Source organism: Myxine glutinosa, chromosome 7, assembly GCF_964187855.1.
Source record: "Myxine glutinosa chromosome 7, kmMyxGlut1.1, whole genome shotgun sequence".
In the NCBI taxonomy this organism is placed as follows: domain Eukaryota; kingdom Metazoa; phylum Chordata; class Myxini; order Myxiniformes; family Myxinidae; genus Myxine; species Myxine glutinosa.
Genome location: NC_136267.1, coordinates 9,576,000 through 9,598,623, shown reverse-complemented (window position 1 = coordinate 9,598,623; position 22,624 = coordinate 9,576,000). Strand labels below are relative to the sequence as shown.

The window sequence follows — 22,624 nt, the reverse complement described above, 5'->3', positions numbered from 1 at the left end:
ATTGAAAATCCCTATTAAAATCACCAAGTCAGAGAGGGTAGTAACAGTGATTTAAAATCCCTATTAAAATCACCAAGTCAGAGAGGGTAGTAACAGTGATTGAAAATCACCAAGTCAGAGGGTAGTAACAGTCATTGAAAATCCCTATTAAAATCACCAAGTCAGAGGGTAGTAACAGTCATTGAAAATCCCTATTAAAATCACCAGGTCAAAGAGGGTAGCAACAGTGATTGGAGATCTGACTCGCTGGTTCAGTACGACAGTTTGCGTCCGTCAGAGGTGTGTGATATCACCCCTGCTCTTCAACTTGCTGCCTTGAACTTGTAATGCTGCATGCAACACATGATATGCCGCAAGGAGTTAACATCCAAGTAAAAGTTAAATATCAAACCTGCGATTCACAGAAAAAATTGTCATGTTAACAGAGACAGCAGAAGACCTGCAAATTCTCGTATATCGTGTTTACTGCAGCAGTAATGATCTTGGCATGAAGATCAACATCAGACAAACAGAGACACAAGTTATCAGTGGAGACCACACAAGTCAAATTAACATCAATATGAACAACATCGTTTTAAAACAAGTTGGGAATTTACTTATCTAGGGTGCACCATATCAATCAATCAATCTTACACCAGATTACATCATTCAATCAATCAATCTTACGTAATCTAAAATGTTACACGAGCCTCGATCTTGTATACAAAAAGAAACCAAAAAAAACAATCAATCAATTAATTAATCAATCTTACACGAGATTACATCATTCAATCAATCAATCTTACGTAATCTAAAATTTTACACGAGCCTCGATCTTGTATACAAAAAGAAACCAAAAAAAACAATCAATCAATTAATTAATCAATCTTACACGAGATTACATCATTCAATCAATCAATCTTACGTAATCTAAAATTTTACATGAGCCTCGATCTTGTATACAAAAAGAAACCAAAAAAAAACAATCAATCAATTAATTGATCAATCTTACATGAGATTACATCAATCAATCAATCAATCTTACATAATCTAAAATTTTACACGAGCCTCGATCTTGTATACAAAAGGAAACCAAAAAAAACAATCAATCAATTAATCAATCTTACACGAGATTACATCATTCAATCAATCAATCTTACATAATCTAAAATTTTACACGAGCCTCGATCTTGTATACAAAAAGAAACCAAAAAAAACAATCAATCAATTAATCAATCTTACACCAGATTACATCATTCAATCAATCAATCTTACGTAATCTAAAATGTTACACGAGCCTCGATCTTGTATACAAAAAGAAACCAAAAAAAACAATCAATCAATTAATCAATCTTACACGAGATTACATCAATCAATCAATCTTACATAATCTAAAATTTTACACGAGCCTCGATCTTGTATACAAAAAAACCAAAAAAAAACCAATCAATTAATCAATCTTACACGAGATTACATCAATCAATCAATCAATCTTACATAATCTAAAATTTTACACGAGCCTCGATCTTGTATACAAAAAGAAACCAAACAAAACAATCAATCAATCAATTAATCAATTAATCAATCTTACACGAGATTACATCAATCAATCAATCAATCAATCTTACACGAGCCTCGATCTTGTATACAAAAAAAACATCCAAAAAAAAAATCAAGCAATCAATCAATTAATCAATCAAAACAACATTTATTTCCTTCAAGAAAAGCAACAGGTATACAGAAGGGGAAGTAGGCTTGTAGCGGGAACGCCCTTACACATACAGATTTAAAAATGTAAAATAACAATCCTGTTTTTATGGGAGTTTTTGATACTTTGCCATTTAAACACATGAACATGTACTTTCTAAAATCTACCTGCATACCGGTACATTCGTAGAAACAAAAGTTAAACAAGGAAATCAAATGGAAGGCATACACTTGGCACCTTTCCTGTCCACAAGGTAAATATATATGGGACAACTGAGGTTCTTCCCAATCTCAAGGACGGGGTACTCCAACATGGAACCCCCGACTGACACCTATCTGAAGTGTAGTTTGTAGTTTAAAAAATGTAACTCCATTAGGGTTCAAATCTAGACAAGAAAGGTCAAAGGTGATCTTGTGACTAACTGATGAGATTATGAAAGAAAAGTAGAAATTATTAAACAAAACAGAAGGTAAAGGTACTTTGAGAGTGAAAACAAATTGCCTACCCTTTACCTGCACAGCGACAGAGGATACCTGAGCAGTCTACCGTACGCTTCCCTGAAATGACGGTTCATCAGTGCATACAAAATAGGGTTTATACAGCTGTTTAACCAGGTGAGGTTTGCCGCCATCATGTGTACAACCTGAGGAGCCCTACCCTTAGCATCGACAATGTTGAGGAGACAGAAAGGCAGGTAACATATGACGAACACGAGAAATACAGCAAAGCACATGCGAGTGACCTTTCTAGAATCCGTATCAACATCAACTTTCTTTGTCGCCATTTTGTTCGTCGCCATTTTCCGGAACATCCGCTTAACAATGTCCCCTTTGGCCCCTTCGGCCTTGCTGCCGACGCCAAGTCCTGACGTGCTGGTGGTGCTCCCACTCATTTCGTCGGTCGACGAATCTTCGATCACGCTGGTCTCCACGTGTCCTTCCTCGACGCTCTCGGCGCTAAACTCCGCGCCATCTTTGTCGGAGCCGTCACGTGGTCCGGCGTTGGAAGATGGCCCGGGGAGGTGAGCGGTCGCCACCGCCATCGATTCCTCAGGTCGTTTGTGGCTCGCCAGAGCTTTGGCGGAGGCACGAAGCTTCCTGTAAATGAGGAAGTAGCAGATTCCAATGGACGAGAGTCCCAGGCCAAAGTAAAGGAAAAGCAAGATGGTGGTGTACGGACGACCTTTAATCCGGTCAAAGCTGCACGTGCACACCTGCTGCTGGAAATCGTAGCTGTACCAAAGAGGAGCGAACGATGCCAAACCGACCAGCCAAATGAACAAAAGGAACGCCCAAAGGCGAACCGTCGTGCACCTCTTTTCAAACGCAGCCTTGTTGCGGATCACAAGGTAACGGCTGACCGCGATGAGGCCGAGGTTGAGAATGGAGACCGAATTGGAAATAAAAAGAAATAGACCAAATAACTTGCACCCCAAAGCGCCAAAGCGCCAGGTCAGGTGAAGGTACGCGTCGGCAGTGAACGGCTGCAGGAAGGTGCAGTAGAGCAAGTCCGAGAGGGTCAGGTTGAGGATGAACAGGTTGATCCTGGTGCGAAGTTTCGCATTTGTGATAATTACAAAGAGAGTGAGCACATTGCCAATGGTTCCAGAGAGAGTGACCAAGATGCCAAGAAGTGCTCCAAAGTACCGGTACGACGCGATGGAATCATCGTAGCAGGAGTAGGAGTTGTTGGCAGCAGCATCCATGGCGAGGGTGTGAAATTTGCCAACTCGCTTCTCATTCCCCCGTCTTCCTTCATCCCTATTTATTCATTTCATATGTTTGTGCTCTTACCTCCTTCCTTTACTGATAGACCCCTTGTGTTTCCACACAGGAAATGTGTGTTGGAGGGAGGGAGTGTTTTGGAATGTTTCACATTTACAACATTGTACACTTCCTCAATCCTCGCAAAGACCATCAGCAAAATTAACTTTCTTTCCTCTGCGTGTTGGCATGTTTGCTGTCAATTCACCTGGATATTCACCTGGATCCAAAGGTCTTTATGCAGCATGACAGGATTGTGGTACACCCTCCACGTGTACCTGTATAACCGTAGCAAGTTTGCTGCCCGTGGACAATACAACCAACAAAAATAAATGATAGCAGCAAAGTTATAACGAAACCAATTTAAAATATGAAACAATCCGATAATGCTGTTCGATGCCCTGGGGTCAGGTCATTCACAAGGCAATGAAGCAGCTCAAGCAGGTAACACAAAGCCGACACCCCCAACCTCAGCCCCCAGAAAATACACGGTTTTCACCTGCGTATAATAGAGCACCAGGTGCTTGAAATGGCCATATTTTTCAAGGTACCCAAACCAGGAGCACTACATTTTCTAATGCGCTTCCTACTGATGTCCTTATCCATATTTTATGGAGAAATGAAAACGTCACATTTTGAGAAAATGCTTCTTTCTACCCTCGAAGATGCAGAGGCAATTTATGTTCTGGATTATGAATACCTGAGTTGGGAACATAATTAGAACTTATAACAGGTAACAACATTATGAGCCTGGTGTTGGCTCAGCGGTTAGGGTGCCGGCTTGGGATCTTCGAATCCCAGTCGATCGCTAAATTAACGCCAGGAGGGGGGGGGGGGGGGGGGTTGACTCAGCCTGTCAACCTTCCGAGGTCGGCAAATTGAGTACCAGTTCACTGGTAATTCCCTGTGTGTCACAAGAGGCGACTAACAGGGTTGGCGGCAGGAAGGGCATGTTGCCCGAAAAAGGCCAACCCCTGTTCTGCGGAGAAAAATGGCCTCTAAAGGTGGTTCCAACAGGTAACAACATTGATCACCATGTTCACCTGTCAGTAGTTGGGAGTATGGGATTGAACGGCAAATCAGAAATAAACATACGTAAAGAACAAGAATAAACATTCACATGGCAGCACAATCGTGACAACAAAGAAAACGTGGGGTCAGCCTTGCACAGTCAACATAAGCATGATGTAAATCTTCAGAGGCCGTACAAAAGGGGCATTCAGAGGCCGTACAAAAGGGGCATTCAGAGGCCGTACAAAAGGGGCATGAAACATGAATACATGAAACAGCAGTGGGATCCAAACCTATCGTTGCACACGTAAGGATGCCGAATGGAAACACAAAGGTGGTACAGGCAATTTCTTCCAGCACTAGGAAGTGGAGAGGAAGACAGGCACACAGATTCTGTTAATGCAGCTGATGATATTTGCACCTGATGAAGGGAGAGAGCATGCATTGCAGGGTCATTGTTGTTGGCATCAAAGTGGAGTCCCAGTCCTCTGAAGGTATGCAACACCTCTTGAATAAGCTGGGAGACAGCTCTTACAGAGCGCATTCCAACAGCGGTTGCAATATGTCCTGCTGAGTGCCAAGTTTCGTTCCGGTTATCCCGCAGGTCTCGTATGACATTCACACCAGAACTTGTGAAACATTGCACAAAAGTACGTGATCGAAGTATGTTGGGAAAGAGTGCATTGTAAGAGCTAGGCTCATCGAGGAGGTTGTTGGTGTTGTAATGAGCCATATCTCGGTGCACCACGAGAGGATGCCAGGCTTGCAGCAGGTCTTGGTAGAAAGGAGGCAATGGTGAGATGTCAACATATTGCAGGTCCATGAGAAAAAGTTCCTTGTTGAAATCAAGCATGCCAGCCATTTTCAACAGGTAGTTGGCAGTGAGCCACCACGGCAGCGAAGTGAAAAAAAGAAAACGGTGAACAGTGGCGACTCGAAAAGCCATTAGTCGGCTGACAATGTCTATGAGGCCATGGCCACCTTCAGCCAATGGAAGGTAAAGGACTTCAGGCTTGACCCAATGCTTGCCACCCCCAGAAGAAATCCAGTAGGTGTTTCCGGAGTGTCAGCAGCAGTGCTTCAGGAGGGTGCAAAGCAATCATTTTGTGCCACAAGGAAGCCATTACATTATTAATTACTAAAGGTGCAGTCACACTATGACGTTTTAGAGAAACATATCTAGCGTATGAAAAATCATAAAATAATGTCAACACGTCGGCATACGCCCAAAAAAGCATTGAAAATTCTACAGCATGAATAAATTGGGCGTATGCATAACGTATTGAACGTATACATAGCGTATGTCTAACCTATTAGTAACCTACCACTAACTTATATATAACTTATGACAGCGTATCACAGCGTATGGCCAGCGTATGCCCAGCGTATGTCCAGCGTTCTCGACTTATGCCCAACGTATGAGTAACTTATGAGAAACCTATGCGCAGCGCGCTCGGCGTGTTGCCGACGATCACGTGACGTTCTGCATAAATACGGCGCCGATCTCTACAGTATGGATCTGGTGAAGTGCCAATTCGATGATGTCATACTGATGTTGGAGAACGACTAGTTGGTATTCTTGTCGAAGCCTCTCAGGATCCTCCATCTTCTCTGATGACGGGTGGAGAAGTGATGGTGAGCTACTCACAGGCCCCCATATATACAGTGACCGCAAAACGCTGGCAAAACGCCAATAATACGCTAGTTGTACGGTAGAAACACGTTCAATAAGTTACTCCATCATCAGACATACGTCTAATACGTCTGAATACGTCAATATGCGTTGCAGATACGTCAGATATAGGTTAGATATAGGTTAGAAGTAAGTTACTCATAGGTTATCAATAAGTGAGCTGTACGGTACACCTTCATGCCAACGTATCTCGACGTATCTCGACGTATCTCGATGTATGAGTAACCTACCTCTAACGTATTTAACGTATGTCTAGCGTATGTCTAGCGTATGCCTAACGTATGCCTAACCTATGAAGAGGACGTCGGCATACGCCCAAAATTTTTGTGCATGCACAAAAATTTATTTCGGCCTCTGCATACAACAACGTATGCCAGCTTATACCAGCGTGCTTTTAACGTATACAACTTATACCAAACCTACCCCTAACCTATGTCAATGTACACCAGCGTGTTGGTGAAAATTCACATACGTTGGCATAAGTTACTGCTATACGTTATAGTGTGACTGCACCTTAAGGCACGTCCTCTGTACGACAATGTAGATAATATCCCTCTCAACTTCTCTAGTCTGTTATCAATTTTATTAACTGCATTGACCCAGTTCTTTGCCATGAAAGCTGAAGTGCCAATGTACACACCTCGAGAATGGATGCCTTCCTTCTCCCACTGCAAGCCTCTGGGAAGTGAAGGCAAACCAACAGCGGGGGTATGGCCAATCCATAGAGCTTTACATTTGTTCCAATTTATTGCAGTTGTGTATGCCGAATAATTTTTTTTCCAAATTGTTTAGCAGCATGGTGACATCATCACTGCTACGTACCACAACACACACATCATCAGCATATGCTGAGGTGACAATCGGAAAATCTAACAATTGCTGACAATTGAATAAGGCTGTTACTTCAGGTAAACAAATATTTCGAGTTTTGTGATTAATATTTTGCGGCTGCATTGTTGTGACGTCACTGGGACACAGAGTTCCGCGGACAGTGACGGCACCTCCAATCAAGCTCAGTGTCTGTATTTGTCTCATCTAACAGTCTTTAGTTGCGTCACATATGTATGGCTGTATATCCATCCATGTGTATGGCACTATGGCAGTCCCACTACGAGCCTTTGATCATGTTTAAAAAAAAAGAAGTTAAACAAGTGAAGATACATTCAAAGTACACCGCCCCCATGCCAAATAATTAAATATCCCACAGCGCAGCATTGCCGGGGCGCCTCCGGCGCCCGGCAATAGCGCAGTGCAGCTCATAGAGGCTGCATTGGGAGGGAGAGGTGTACGCTAATTGATTGATTAATTGTATAATTAAAATCAAAAAAAGATTATCACAAAATATTTTCTTAATAAATTGGCTAATAGCATAACTAAACCACTAGTGCTTCATCCGAAGATGTATCTTTTAGACAATTAAATACGTCATTAATAAAAAAAAAAATTAATTAATTGATTAATCAATAAATAATTAATCGATTAAGTGATTAATCAATAAATCAAAAATATTCTTGATAGCCACATCACTTGGTCACCCTCATGTCCAAATATTAGCTTCCGAGCTCAAAAGGTGCCTGAGATATTGGCCAAATGAGAAAGAAAATAAATAAATGATTAATAATGAAAATAAATAAATAATAATCATTAAAAAATTTAATTATTAATCAATTCGGTCATAGAACACATAAACCACCACCATTTCATCAGAATCTGTAACTTAAAAAAAAAAAAAAGTTATTAATCGAATAATTAAATAATTAATCGATTAATTGATTAATTGATCAACTAGAACGCCACTCAGTAGAGCGCATACTCCCACCGTGGGTTTAGTTGGAATAATACAGTTTGTTTAACATCCCCTCTCCCCAAAACAATAAATGAAAAAGAAAGTAAACCCTAACTGTCAGATAATTTATTTTGATATATCTCAGAATTAGAGGAGAAAAACATCATTTAAGAATAAGAATAAAAGCATTAATGCAGTAAAACAGAAAAAATCTTTCCCAAAAAAATTTCCAAAAAAAATTCCTGGATCGGGAATAATATCCTGAGCTTCACCAAAAACTAATCAATTCTTCCTTATCCCAAGGGCAATCATCCCACCAGCTTTCATCCAAATCCGTTCAGAACTTTTCCAGATATCTTGTTCACAAACACACGAACATACGAATACACACACACACGGACGGACACGATCAAATGCGTTCCTCCCTGGCGGGAGTAATAAACCTGAAAATCGCAGAGCCAGAACCAGAATTATTTATTTGGTCTGGGAAGCCCATACGAAGTTTCTTCTTCTTCAGCCACTCACACCCCTGGATGAATATGCAATCTTTTTTTAAAAAGTTGAAATTTTGCCAAATCTGTTTTATTCGTTTGTTAATATACCATAGCCATTGACAAATCTGGAACTAAGTCTTTATAAGTTCATCAAATACTGACACCGCAAATGACATTCGCTGAGCTAAATGTTGATATCTCTTCTGAGGTAAAAAAAGAAAAAAGAAAAAAGTTTTAAAGCATTCTATGTATCAAACGATACATTTTATTAAACGGGGAAACCTAATACACACTTTGGTGGTTTTAAAATGACAGAATATGTCTTTATTATAATTTAAAAAATGAACATTGAAGACGACGCTCCTAAAAAAATACACCGCTCTAATGCATAACCACGTGTTTAAACTACATTTACAACAAATATGAAAACTATTTTCATATCACAATGTTAAATATAGAATATATAGAAGATAATGTTTAAAAAAATGAGTCCTGTCTTCCAATGGTAAAAAAAATCCTTCAAAAAATTCCTGGATCGGGAATAATATCCTGAGCTTCACCAAAAACTAATCAATTCTTCCTTATCGCAAGGGCAATCATCCCACCAACTTTCATCCAAATCCGTTCAGAACTTTTCCAGATATCTTGTTCACAAACACACGAACACACACACACACACACACACACACACACACACACACACACACACACACACACACACGGACACGAGTGAATGCATTACTCCCTGGCGGGAGTGATTAATAAATCAAAAATAGCCTTTGCAGCCAAATCACCTGGTCATTGGCATGTCCAAATATCAGCTTCCTAACTCAAAAGGTGCCTGAGTTAATGGTCAGAAGAGAAAGGAAATTTAAGTAATTAAATAAGTACTTAAGTAATTGCTAATAATTAAATAACTCCTCAATTAATTGATTAATCAAAAAAAATTAGCCTTTTTGACAAAGGACTTGCTCACTATTGTGCCGAAATTTTAGTTTCCTAGCTCAAAGGATGGCTGAGATATCGCCCGGACAAACAAGAAAGAAAGAAAGCAAGAAAGAAAGAAAGAAAGAAAGTAAGCAAGAAAGCAAGAAAACAAACAACCAGAGTGAAAACTGAGTACTCCCTTTCAGCGTGCGTCATTGCTGAGCCCCCTTTGGTGCCCGGCAATGACGTCATGCAATGCCTGGAGATGGCATAGGGAAGGAGCGGTGTACAACAAAAAGCAAATCCGACTGTAAATACAACATGATGCTCACATCATGTGCATTCATTAAGCCAACACATCACCTCAAAACTAGGATCGCGTCCATGTGATACTCGTGGCTTTGAAGACCGGGATTTATGGTCCCAAATAAATGAAAGCAGACCCGACAATCCACATTTCACTGTTGTTATGTGCTCGGCAGGACGACATACTGCTAAATCATTTATTTGTGTCTATTCTAAGCTGGTTAAATAAAAATCGAACCCCCTAACTTGATGAGGCAGGTCGAGTCCCATAACAGCAAATGTTGCACGACCTGTTAGTAACAAGTGCTATCTCCCACACAAACGCATTATGGAAGTCTGGAATCTTAGTTTCTTTGCTGTGGGGCTGTCGGTGCTTTGCTTTTACTGAAAGCTCCCCGAGTGTCCGACCACGTCAAAATAACGTCAGTGGAGGTTGAGGAAATGTGGTGCAGAGTGTTTCAGACTGATGGAGGAGATAGAAGGGCCTTATTCAAAATACTTGGCAATTGGGATGAGATGGGGAAGTAGGTGGATACCAGTGGAACAGGGTTAGTTGCAGGTTTGGGTTTTAAGGTATGAAAAACATATTCATGGCTAATAGTGTCAAACTAGCCGAAACCCGTGGAACATCCATGGAAGGGAGGATGTGGTGTATGGATAGAGTGTACCATTATGGATGGCATAGGGGATTTGCTTGTCCGAGTAAGAGTTAGGAAGAAAGATGAGAATGAAGAGTGCGTATATGAACAACGATCGCCGACACCGGCACAAATGCATGCTCTGGATTGTCCACTCAGTGGACGGCTTGCTTTCGCCTTCACCTGTCCAATCAGTGGACGGCTTGCTTCGCCTTCGCCCAGCAGACGCCACACGATGGCGTCATAAGATGGCGTCGTATCGGCAGTTAATCGGAAGCTTTTGGGCCCCAACGTCGGCTAATTCAGATTTTTCGAGTATGGCTGTACGTGATAAACAAAGAGCGCGGTTCGTAGATCGTAAATGCATTAGTGCCGTGGGCATCGGGTCACTGGGTGCGGCGTAAAAGGGATAACAAAGTCGAGTCCTTACGCTATTATGATATAGATGCTTTCTCTTTCGCAAGTAAAAACAGGCCAGCATTCTGTTTTTGTGCAGCACAGATATCCCACAAGTGAACCACCTTTAGAGGCCATCTTTCCCCACAGAGCAGGGCTTGGCCTTTTTCGGACACCATGGTCCCTTTTGTGAAGCAATGTTTTATGGCCGCATGCTCTTCCTGTCGGCAAACCCTGTTAGTCGCCTCTTGCGACACACAGGGAATTACCAGTGAACTGGTACTCAATTTGCCGACCTCGGAATGATGACAGGCTGAGTCAACCCCCCTGGCGTTAATTCAGCGATCGACCGGGATTCGAACCCAGGATCCTAGGATCCCAAGCTGGCACCATAATCGCTAAGCCAACACCAGGCTTAAACATCCCACAAGACAAACACGATTGATCAAAGTGTATTAAAAAAAAACTAAGGAGAGGCTTTATGCGGTTTACAATTACTTTGGAAAGGATTTTGTAATCCGCACAAAGCAGGAAGATAGGCCGCCAATTTTGTAAAGACTGTAAGTCTCCTTTCTTCGGGATAAGGCACACAATTGCACGGCGACAACTTAGAGGTAAAACTTCCTCCGCTTCTTAGAGGAAGAGTGAGAGCCACATGAACCCTTAAGGTCGAGCAATAAGGGCAGAATTTGGTGACATCAGTCAACTCATGATTGAGTGAGAGCCACATGAACCCTTAAGGTCGAGCAATAAGGGCGGAGTTTGGTGACATCAGTCAACTCATGATTGACTGAGAGCCACATGAACCATTGGGGTCGAGCAATAAGGGCAGAGTTTGGTGACATCAGTAAACTCAAGATTGAGTGAGAGCCACATGAACCATTGGGGTCGAGCAATAAGGGCAGAGTTTGGTGACATCAGTAAACTCAAGATTGAGTGAGAGCCACATGAACCCTTAAGGTCGAGCAATAAGGGCGGAGTTTGGTGACATCAGTCAACTCATGATTGACTGAGAGCCACATGAACCATTGGGGTCGAGCAATAAGGGCAGAGTTTGGTGACATCAGTAAACTCAAGATTGAGTGAGAGCCACATGAACCATTGGGGTCGAGCAATAAGGGCAGAGTTTGGTGACATCAGTAAACTCAAGATTGAGTGAGAGCCACATGAACCCTTAAGGTCGAGCAATAAGGGCAGAATTTGGTGACATCAGTAAACTCGTGATTGAGTGAGAGCCGCATGAACGCTTAAGGTCGAGCAATAAGGGCAGAGTTTGGTGACATCAGTCAACTCATGATTGAGTGAGAGCCACATGAACCCTTAAGGTCGACCAATAAGGGCAGAATTTGGTGACATCAGTCAACTCATGATTGAGTGAGGGCCACATGAACCATTGGGGTCGAGCAATAAGGGCAGAGTTTGGTGACATCAGTAAACTCAAGATTGAGTGAGAGCCACATGAACCATTGGGGTCGAGCAATAAGGGCAGAGTTTGGTGACATCAGTAAACTCAAGATTGAGTGAGAGCCACATTAACCCTTAAGATCGAGCAATAAGGGCAGAATTTGGTGACATCAGTCAACTCATGATTGAGTGAGAGCCACATGAACCCTTAAGGTCGACCAATAAGGGCAGAATTTGGTGACATCAGTCAACTCATGATTGAGTGAGGGCCACATGAACCATTTGGGTCGAGCAAGAAGGGCAGAGTTTGGTGACATCAGTAAACTCAAGATTGAGTGAGGGCCACATGAACCATTGGGGTCGAGCAATAAGGGCAGAGTTTGGTGACATCAGTAAACTCGTGATTGAGTGAGGGCGACATGAACCATTGGGGTCGAGCAATAAGGGCAGAATTTGGTGACATGGGTAAACTCATGATTGAGTGAGGGCCACATGAACCATTGGGGTCGAGCAATAAGGGCAGAGTTTGGTGACATCAGTAAACTCATGATTGCGTGAGGGCCACATGAACCATTGGCGTCGAGCAATAAGGGCAGAGGTTGGTGACATCAGTAAACTCGTGATTGAGTGAGGGCGACATGAACCATTGGGGTCGAGCAATAAGGGCAGAGTTTGGTGACATCAGTAAACTCATGATCGAGTGAGGGCCACATGAACCATTGGGGTCGAGCAATAAGGGCAGAGTTTGGTGACATCAGTAAACTCGTGATTGAGTGAGGGCCACATGAACCATTGGGGTCGAGCAATAAGGGCAGAGTTTGGTGACATCAGTAAACTCGTGATTGAGTGAGGGCCACATGAACCCTTAAGGTCGAGCAATAAGGGCAGAGTTTGGTGACATCAGTAAACTCAAGATTGAGTGAGGGCCACATGAACCATTGGGGTCGAGCAATAAGGGCAGAGTTTGGTGACATCAGTAAACTCGTGATTGAGTGAGGGCGACATGAACCATTGGGGTCGAGCAATAAGGGCAGAATTTGGTGACATGGGTAAACTCATGATTGAGTGAGGGCCACATGAACCATTGGGGTCGAGCAATAAGGGCAGAGTTTGGTGACATCAGTAAACTCATGATTGAGTGAGGGCCACATGAACCATTGGGGTCGAGCAATAAGGGCAGAGGTTGGTGACATCAGTAAACTCGTGATTGAGTGAGGGCGACATGAACCATTGGGGTCGAGCAATAAGGGCAGAGTTTGGTGACATCAGTAAACTCATGATCGAGTGAGGGCCACATGAACCATTGGGGTCGAGCAATAAGGGCAGAGTTTGGTGACATCAGTATACTCGTGATCAAGTGAGGGCCACATGAACCATTGGGGTCGAGAAATAAGGGCAGAGTTTGGTGACATTAGTAAACTCATTATTGAGTGAGGGCCACATGAACCCTTAAGGTCGAGCAATAAAGGCAGAATTTGGTGACATGGGTAAACTCATGATTGAGTGAGGGCCACATGAACCATTGGGGTCGAGCAATAAGGGCAGAGTTTGGTGACATCAGTATACTCGTGATCAAGTGAGAACCACATGAACCATTGGGGTCGAGAAATAAGGGCAGAGTTTGGTGACATCAGTAAACTCATTATTGAGTGAGGGCCACATGAACCCTTAAGGTCGAGCAATAAAGGCAGAATTTGGTGACATGGGTAAACTCATGATTGAGTGAGGGCCACATGAACCATTGGGGTCGAGCAATAAGGGCAGAGTTTGATGACATCAGTAAACTCATGATTGAGTGAGGGCCACATGAACCATTGGGGTCGAGCAATAAGGGCAGAGGTTGGTGACATCAGTAAACTCGTGATTGAGTGAGGGCGACATGAACCATTGGGGTCGAGCAATAAGGGCAGAGTTTGGTGACATCAGTAAACTCATGATCGAGTGAGGGCCACATGAACCATTGGGGTCGAGCAATAAGGGCAGAGTTTGGTGACATCAGTAAACTCATGATTGAGTGAGGGCCACATGAACCATTGGGGTCGAGCAACAAGGGCAGAGTTTGGTGACATCAGTATACTCGTGATCAAGTGAGGGCCACATGAACCATTGGGGTCGAGAAATAAGGGCAGAGTTTGGTGACATCAGTAAACTCATTATTGAGTGAGGGCCACATGAACCCTTAAGGTCGAGCAATAAAGGCAGAATTTGGTGACATGGGTAAACTCATGATTGAGTGAGGGCCACATGAACCATTGGGGTCGAGCAATAAGGGCAGAGTTTGGTGACATCAGTAAACTCGTGATTGAGTGAGGGCCACATGAACCATTGGGGTCGAGCAATAAGGGCAGAGTTTGGTGACATCAGTAAAGTCGTGATCGAGTGAGGGCCACATGAACCATTGGGGTCGAGCAATAAGAGAGGGCGACTGGTGCACACACATTATACATTATGAAATTCCAAAGTCAGATTCCTTTATTTTCACATCTTCAGTGTTATGCTGGCACTTTTCAATCTTTCATGGACTGCATTCCGTTAATGTTCTGCTCAAGAGCACACAAACTGAAATGGACATGCTCAACAAATTGCCCCATTTTCCCACTGATCTCCTTAACTTGCAGTAACATTTACATCAAATCCACTTGACGTCAGCCTCCTTTTCCAACCTTCACCAGCATCCCACTTCCTTCAAATGTCGTTCTCCTGGAAAGAATATTTTGGCATTGAGTGCATTGTGAAGCTAGTCCTCCTGACTAAGCTCGATGAGGCGTCCAGCGAACACGGCAATTGTGCCAATTATGCAAACCAGGAGGAAGACCCCAAGCAGGAGGTGGTCGATTACCATAGCAACAAACTTCCACTCATCTGCCTCCTGCAAAAGGGAAGAAAAAACAGAGAGTTTGAGGAACTGCTTAAAATGGTTGTATCTCCTCAAAAGAGTTTAAAAGGATAAATATATGATGAAGAAATTTAACTCTAAAGAAATTACTGAAGTTCACAAAATGACAAAGAAGAAATGTTTGGGTTATGGAGCTGTTTCTGATGCTGTCAAACATTATTTTAGTTCTGCAACCTTTTGTTTCTACAAGTTTGCAAAGTCTAAAATAAACAAAAGTGATAAGTGCTTCCTCTTTCCGTACATGGTTGGACTCGTCCTCCAGTTTCATTTGTTCCGCAATGTACTTGACACCACTGATAGCACAGCGGACGTCTGGATCATAGGCCAGTGGCCACTGGTACAAGTTGCCCGCAGGACGCTGATTTCCCGAGATTTCTGCAATGTCCAAGTCTTCGGGCAGCCGAGGTGGTTTGTGTTGCTCGACCGGACGTTTCATGGACGAGAAGAACATCAAGCCGGGGATGGTTTCGATAAAAATCTGCAGCAAAGACAAACACAACAACCACATGTGGGTAGTGCGGCTAGGCTCTGAAACTCGTAAGATACCATATTAGTAACTGAACCACGAAACTCCACGTTAAACCTCTAGCTCAGATATCATAGGCCATTTCATTGTGGTTTCATTTTCAATCCACATTGTGTTATTCCAACAGCACAACGGGACTCTAAGATCTTGAACTCAAGACTCTAAGATCTTAAGCCAGCCTCCTTAACCATAAAAGCCGGAGTTATGCTTCTGCCAAGATCCACGTAAACGTCTCTGCGTAGCTACGTGGAGAAGGGGTTTATGGGTAACCGTAGCCCGAAGAGAAGGGGTTTATGGGTAACCGTAGCCCGCAGAGAAGGGGTTTATGGGTAACCATAGCCCGCAGAGAAGGGGTTTATGGGTGTTACGGTTTGTAACCTTTTTCTTCTTCCTGCCCCCCACACCCCCTGTGAGTTAGACCAAGTGGTTTGGTCCATGTGTATAAAGCCTAGGATTGTCTATGGGGCAGGGGAGTGGCCAGGAAGGTGATTCAGAGGAGTGAGTGGTCTCTTTGGAGTCGGGTTGCTTGGGAATGCAGCCGAAAGAGGGTGGTAAACTCCATCCAAGGCTAAATACGTGGAGTTGTTGCGTACAGGAGCTCGCACCTCCCGGTGTTGCTCGGGGGTCCAAGTCCTTTCGATCGGGGCCTCCTCCATGGACGGTGGAAGGCCGGTGCGTTGGCCCCCGACGCGCCGGTGTCGGGTCTCTTTGGAGTCGGTCACATGGGTTTAGAACTAGGGGTAAGATTGAGGAGTGAAGCCTTGGAATTGGCCAGGATAGAATCAGAAGAAAGACAGCTCAGACTGAAGTTAGAAGACAAGGAACGGCAAAGAGAGTTTGAAAGAGAAAAGGAAGAAAAGCAAAGAGAGTTTGAAAGAGAAAAAGAAGAACGACAACGAGAGTTTGAGTTAAGAAAATTAGAAATTCAGGTGGGACAGGCCCACCCGGTTTCCATCGATTCAGGTGGGGGTCAAAATGATCTCCCCCGTTCCTTCGATGTGGCTCGGACCATTAGGCTTGTTCCCAAGTTTAACGAGGAGGAGGTGGAAACGTTTTTTCTGTCTTTTGAAAAGATAGCAAAACGTCTTCAGTGGCCCATACAATACAGGACCCTGCCACTACAAAGTTGGTTCATAGGGAGAGCCCAAGAAGTGCATTCAGCTCTGTCAGAGGATCAGTCAGAGAATTATGAGGCTGTTAAAAAGGCTGTGTTGTCAGCCTATGAGCAAGTTCCGGAAGCATACCAGCAGAAGTTCCGAACCTTAAAAAGACAGGCTGGGCAGACATTTGTTGAATTTGCAAGGGAGAAGGAAATGAGTTTTGATCGGTGGTATCATTCTCTACAAGTGGATAGGACCTATGGTAATCTAAGGGAGGTTATCTTGATGGAAGAGTTCAGGAACAGTATCCCCTTGGACATTAGGACACACCTTATGGATCACAAGGTTGGTGAGTTGAAAAAAGCTGCTGTTGGTGCAGATGATTATGAACATACCCATAAGAGAGGCCTTGGTTTTCCTCATTACGGTACTACCTGGGATAACAAGAAGGGGGTTAGTGAGGACCGGTCAGAGGGGAAGTGGACAGACCATAGGGGTCCATTGGTGCGGCCGTCTCTGGGTAGAGAGTTTGAGTGGTCCAGTCAGGCATCTCGCCAGGGACCAGCCCCCACGTGTTATTACTGTAAACAGAGGGGACATCTGAAGTCGAATTGTTGGAAATTGCAAAGGGAGGAGAAGCAGAGAGACTCCGTTAGACCTATTGCATTGGTTCGAACCAAAATGGACAGCCACAGGGATCGTACCCTTACAATTAAGGCTGAGTATACTGCGGACCTTCCGAGCCCCGTACAGGACCATTATAAACCCTTTGTGTCAAAGGGCCAGGTGTCTTGGGACAGGAAAGTCAAGTCCGTAGTTATTCTGAGGGATACTGGGACCGCCCAGTCATTGATGTTGTCTACCGTTTTACCATTGACTTTGAGTAGTTTGGGGAAAGTGAGTGCCTTAATTCAGGGCATTGCAGGTCGTTATGTCCCAGTCCCCTTACATAGGGTGAACTTGAAGTGTGATTTGGTCACAGGACCCGTGATGGTAGGAATAGTCCCCACTCTCCCCATAGAGGGTATTAGTTTCGTATTGGGAAATGATTTGGCTGGCAATAGGGTTTGTGTTTCCCCAGTAGTGAAAGAGAGATTCCTCGAAGAGACGGAGAACACTAACCTTCGGGACTATGTAGGTACTTTCCGGGAAAGACTTACCACCGCCTGCAATGTCGCCAAGGAACATTTGAAAGTACCTCAGCGAGTAATGAAGGCCCGTTTTGACCTGAATATGACAGCTCGTAATTTTAGGCCTGGAGACAAAGTGCTAGTTTCACTACCTCTGCCTGGGGAGCCACTATTGGCGAAGTTTAGCGGTCCCTACTGGGTCGAAAAAAAACTGAGTGAGGTGAACTACGTGGTGCGGACCCATGACAGATGGAAACCCCGCCGGGTGTGCCACGTTACAATGCTTAAAAGGTACTATGAGCTATGATGCCTGTAAATGTCACAAGGAGAGATGGCTGTTTGTTTATTGCACTGTTTATGCTGGGTTAAGTTTATGCTTGCACTGTTTATCCTGCCTTTGTAAAAGAAAACTTTTCTTGGGGTAAAGTTTTCTTCTTTAAGGGGGGTAGGTGTTACGGTTTGTGACCTTTTTCATCTTCCTTCTCCCCACCCCCCCCCCTGTGAGTTAGACCAAGTGGTTTGGTCCACGTGTATAAAGCCTATGATTGGCTATGGGGCAGGGGAGTGGCCAGGAAGGTGATTCAGAGGAGTGGCCAGGAAGGTGATTCAGAGGAGTGAGTGGCCATTTTGGAGGAGGGCTTATGGCAGAGTGCTTTTTCGGGTGTTGTGGAGTGTCCAGCTGCAATCTCCTTACCTGAAGGGTGACGTTGATCGAACTCTTGCTGCCTACCACTGGGGCCTGCCTACTCCTACCCTCTGGTGCTGGGCCTGCACTGGGGCCTACCACTGGGGCCTATTCGTGAACTTGCCTACTCCTACCCTCATGCTGGGCCTGCACTGGGGCCTACCACTGGGCCTGCCCTGGGGCCTACTTTTGGGCCTACTGTTGGGCCTGCTGTGGGGCCTACTATGGGGCCTGCCCTGGGGCCTATTGTTGGGCCTGCCTTGGGGCCTACTGTTGGGCCTGCCGTGGGGCCTACTACGGGGCCTGCCCTGGGGCCTATTCTTGGACCTGCCTACTCTTGGACCGGCCTACTCTTGGACCGGCCTACTCTTGGACCGGCCTACTCTTGGACCGGCCTACTCTTGGACCGGCCTACTCTTGGACCTGCCTACTCTTGGACTGGCCTATTCGGGTTTTTCCCTCTTTTCTCCCTTCTTGGTTTTATGTGTGGGAAGAGATTTTCGTGTGATTAATCCATAAATAAAGACAGTGTGATTGAAGGCTTGGCTTGGTGTGCTTCAGGCCGTAACAATGGGTAACCGAAGCCTGCAAAAAAGGAATTTATGGGTAACCATAGCCCGCAGAGAGGGGGTTCAGGGGTAATCATAGCTATGCAGAGAAGGGGTTTATGGGTAACCATAGCTACGCAGAGAAGGGTGTTATGGGTAACCATAGGTACGCATAGATGGGGTTTCTGGGTGACCATAGCTTCGCAGAGAATTTGTTTATGGGTAACCGTAGCCTGCAAAAAAGTGGTTTATGGGTAACCGTAGCTATGCAGAGAAGGGGTTTATGGGTAACCGTAACTACGCAGAGAAGGGGTTTATGGGTAACGGTAGCTACGCAGAGAAGGGGTTTATGGGTAACCGTAGCCCACAAAGAAGGGGTTTATGGGTAACCATAGCTACGCCAGCGAAGGGGTTTATGGGTAACCGTAGCTACGCATAGAAGGGGTTTATGGGTAAACATGGCTACGCAGAGAGAGGGTTTATGGGTATCGGTAGCTACACAGAGAAGGGGTTTATGGGTAACCATAGCCCGCAAAGAAGGGGTTTATGGGTAACCGTAGCTACGCCAGAGAAGGGGTTTATGGGTAACCGTAGCTACGCCAGAGAAGGGGTTTCTGGGTAACCGTAGCCCACAGAGGCTCGCAGAGGGGTCGATGCGCACACCTCCAAAATCTCAACAACGTGCAAGTATGTTGGCAAACAACCATGCGGATTTTTGCAGGGACATGCGTGCATGGTCGCAGACTCGCAAATGCAGAAGCATAAATCAGCCTTACACCAGGCTTTGTAGAATGTCCTTAACACATGGACCACAGTCGATTCCATTCTTCTGATACCCAGGATGCGTGTCCTTGTGAATAAACTGAAAATAAATGCTCTAATGTCCTAAGCCCTCCCTCCCATTTTACTTATTAAATACGCACATAAAGTCACGTGGTCTCTGAGTGATTTGAGTTGGTCTAAACGCAAACGGCTTTAGGAGGAATGGGTTTGGGGCAATGAGCGTCTGTACTGAAAGCACACTGAACATGGTGACAGCCATGCTCAAACCACCAATTTGGTGTGAGTCCCAGCACATCGCTTAGCTGGCTCAGACAGCCCATCTACAGCACCTCACACAGCCAATTTGGTGAGAGTCCCAGCACATCGCTTTCCCATTGATCTCCCACCTGATGAGGTTAGTGTATCCAACATCCTCGGGGGAGAGAGAGAAAAATCCAACTTCTTACCAACCAAATTGTGCAATGTCTCTACCTTTTCCGATGTTAGGCCCTCTTCAGAACGTGTCATCATGTCCCACACTCCCTTGGGCCAACCAATTTCCCCCAAAATTTCCCCTTTTCCCGGCTGTACTGGCAAGCATGTGGATCCACCTCCTCAGGTGACCTCAACTACGCTACTAAACTTGGCTGCGACAGCTCCGCCCCTTAACGTGCGAGGGCTATCGGACAAGTTGAGCAGCCGAACCGCCAGCATAGGCCCACAAGTGTCCACAAGGGTGCAACCCACCACCAATCCTTTGGTCCCCTGCGAGGGCCATGGCTCCACTAGCCCCAGCTGGCCAATGTGGTGAGCACCTGCTGCCAACGCCACCAGTACCACGGCCTCGGACCTGGGAGGCACAGTCATAGTGGGTGGCACCTCCAGCCACGTCCCCTGCACCTTCTTGTCATCCCCCAGTCCAACCCCGCATCCCAATATTGGCACCGTCACCCTCGTAGCCAGTTGAAGGCTGTGTCCTACAAACCTATCAATTTTGCCCCAGCCCCCAACACTTTGGTCTAACACATTCGGATTAAAAATTGTGTCACTGGCCCCAGTGTCCACCACAGCTTCACAAAAGTCCCCCTCAATTTTGCATCTAACCCTCAGGTTACCCGTGCCATTTTTTTCCGCAATTCACTACTTTCACCAAAGGAGGATGCTTCTCCACACACTTGCAAGCCGAGCATGGCCACGTATGCTCAGCTCGTTCTAATTTCCCAAACAGCCTACAGTGGCTGGACAGCCCTAGGCGGTGACCCTCTCCCTGGACCCTGTGGTCCTTCGGGAGGTCCTCTCCTCTCTGGGCTGTGAAGCCTGTTAGCAGGTTGTGGCCTCGGTGGTTCCTGACAGTACTGCTGCACATGTCCTCTTCTCCTGCACCTAAAACAAGTCCCCAGGAACGGACCCCTCTGAACCCCAGGCAGAACAATCCTTACTCCCTTGCCAACCCAACAAAAATCGGGCCGCCCTCATGGCGAACCCGGACCACACCGCTGTGACTCGCCTGATGCAAATTTACCCCTCATCAAATTTGGCAGCTGGTGGCTGATTTCCCTTAACATTCGGGAATGGCCAATTCTTCCTGCTTCTCTTCCTGCTTCCATACCTCCACCTGCTGTACTGTAACAGGTGAGATCTCTGGTGCACGGTTCGACCACCTTAAAAAGGTCAGTCTCGCCATGCACATAGCTGCTCGGTGCACCGTGGCCGGGTCCTGTAATTCTACCAGAGTTCGGACGTTGGGGTCAGGAAGAACCACCATAAATTTCTCCATCACCAGCTTGTCCCACGCCTGTGCTGGTAGGTCACTATACGCAATCCTCACAGATTGGTAAATACCCTGGGCCAGCTCCTGCAATGTTTCACCAGATTTTAACTTAGGATGCAGCAGCTGCGCCCGGACCAGGTCGCACCTTGCACCCGTCTCAAGCCTATGGTTCAAGGCGTTGCAAATGCCCCTACTGGTCAATATTCCCTCTGGGACAATGTTTAGCATGTCTGCAGCTGGCCCCCGCAGAAATTGCATCAGGAAAGCCTCTAAACTCCCTGGCCAATCAAAATGCACAAGGGGGATTGCTTTTCCAGAGGCTCTTTTCCCCAACTCCTCTCTGTCCGAATCCAGCTCGGGGCCAAACCAACCCTCCCCCCCACCCCCCCCCTAACTGGGTATTCAATTTCGGATCCTCCGGTGCCCAATTGTGGTTCGTGGTGAGGGTTCCCAGGGTCACCTTAATCTCATCCTGGAGATGCTTACCAGACCAATTCACCTCATCTTGCAGACTCTGTTGGACCCGAGCAACCTCCCCCTTGAAGGTATTGTCCCAGGTGTTCAGCCGCTCCTGTAACACTTAATCCACTCTATCCCCAATCAGTTCTGACTGCCAGAGGCCTTTACTAACAAACACCGGCTCTTGCTCTGCAATTCGGGCTTCCAACCCTTTTACCTCCTCAGCCAATTCACCACCCCCCCCCCCCCCCTGTTGTTTAAAGTCCCCATTCCTCTACCTGTTGTCACATTCTGGCATCCACACAAGTCCGATAGCCTTGCAGGTCCTCATTTCCTTTATTGATTCTTGTACTAGTGGCCCAAATTTGGTCTTCAAACTTTTCCCCTATTCGGACAGCCTGGGTTGTACCCTCTTCAATTTTTAATACAATTTCCTCCCCCGCTACTTTGTCAATTCGTTCCCCCTGTTTCTGTGTTATTGCCTCAAATTTTCCCTCCATTGCATCAATTTTGTTTTCTATTCAATTAATTTGTCCCTTCAATTATCCCTTCAATGCATTCATTTTATTTTCCATTCCATCAATTTTGTTAGATTGGACATTCATTTGTTCCTTCAATTCATTAATATTACCCTCAATTCAT

The 22,624-nt window shown here is 45.2% G+C and overlaps 2 protein-coding genes across 2 annotated transcripts in view; both read right to left on the bottom strand.

Annotated features, from left to right (window-relative positions):
• Window positions 1-446: 446 nt before the first annotated feature.
• Window positions 447-3,419, bottom strand: LOC137430974 (G-protein coupled receptor 84). The gene has a single exon (XM_068121786.2). The coding sequence runs from the start codon at window positions 3,390-3,392 to the stop codon at window positions 2,196-2,198; it is 1,197 nt and encodes a 398-aa protein (XP_067977887.1). The 5' UTR covers window positions 3,393-3,419; the 3' UTR covers window positions 447-2,195.
• Window positions 3,420-14,551: 11,132 nt separating this feature from the next.
• LOC137430972 (acetylcholine receptor subunit alpha) overlaps window positions 14,552-22,624 on the bottom strand; it is a 90,751-nt gene continuing 82,678 nt past the window's right edge. The window contains exons 8-9 of the mRNA XM_068121783.2: window positions 15,243-15,479; window positions 14,552-14,974 (exon numbers count right to left, since the gene is read on the bottom strand). Coding sequence (XP_067977884.2) covers window positions 14,843-14,974; window positions 15,243-15,479 — 369 coding nt within the window. The 3' untranslated portion in view covers window positions 14,552-14,842. The remainder of the gene's footprint in view (window positions 14,975-15,242; window positions 15,480-22,624) is intronic.

Coding starts and splice junctions, on each gene's coding strand:
- LOC137430974 (XM_068121786.2), bottom strand. CDS start 3,392: ATGGATGCTGCTGCCAACAACTCCTACTCCTGCTACGATGATTCCATC.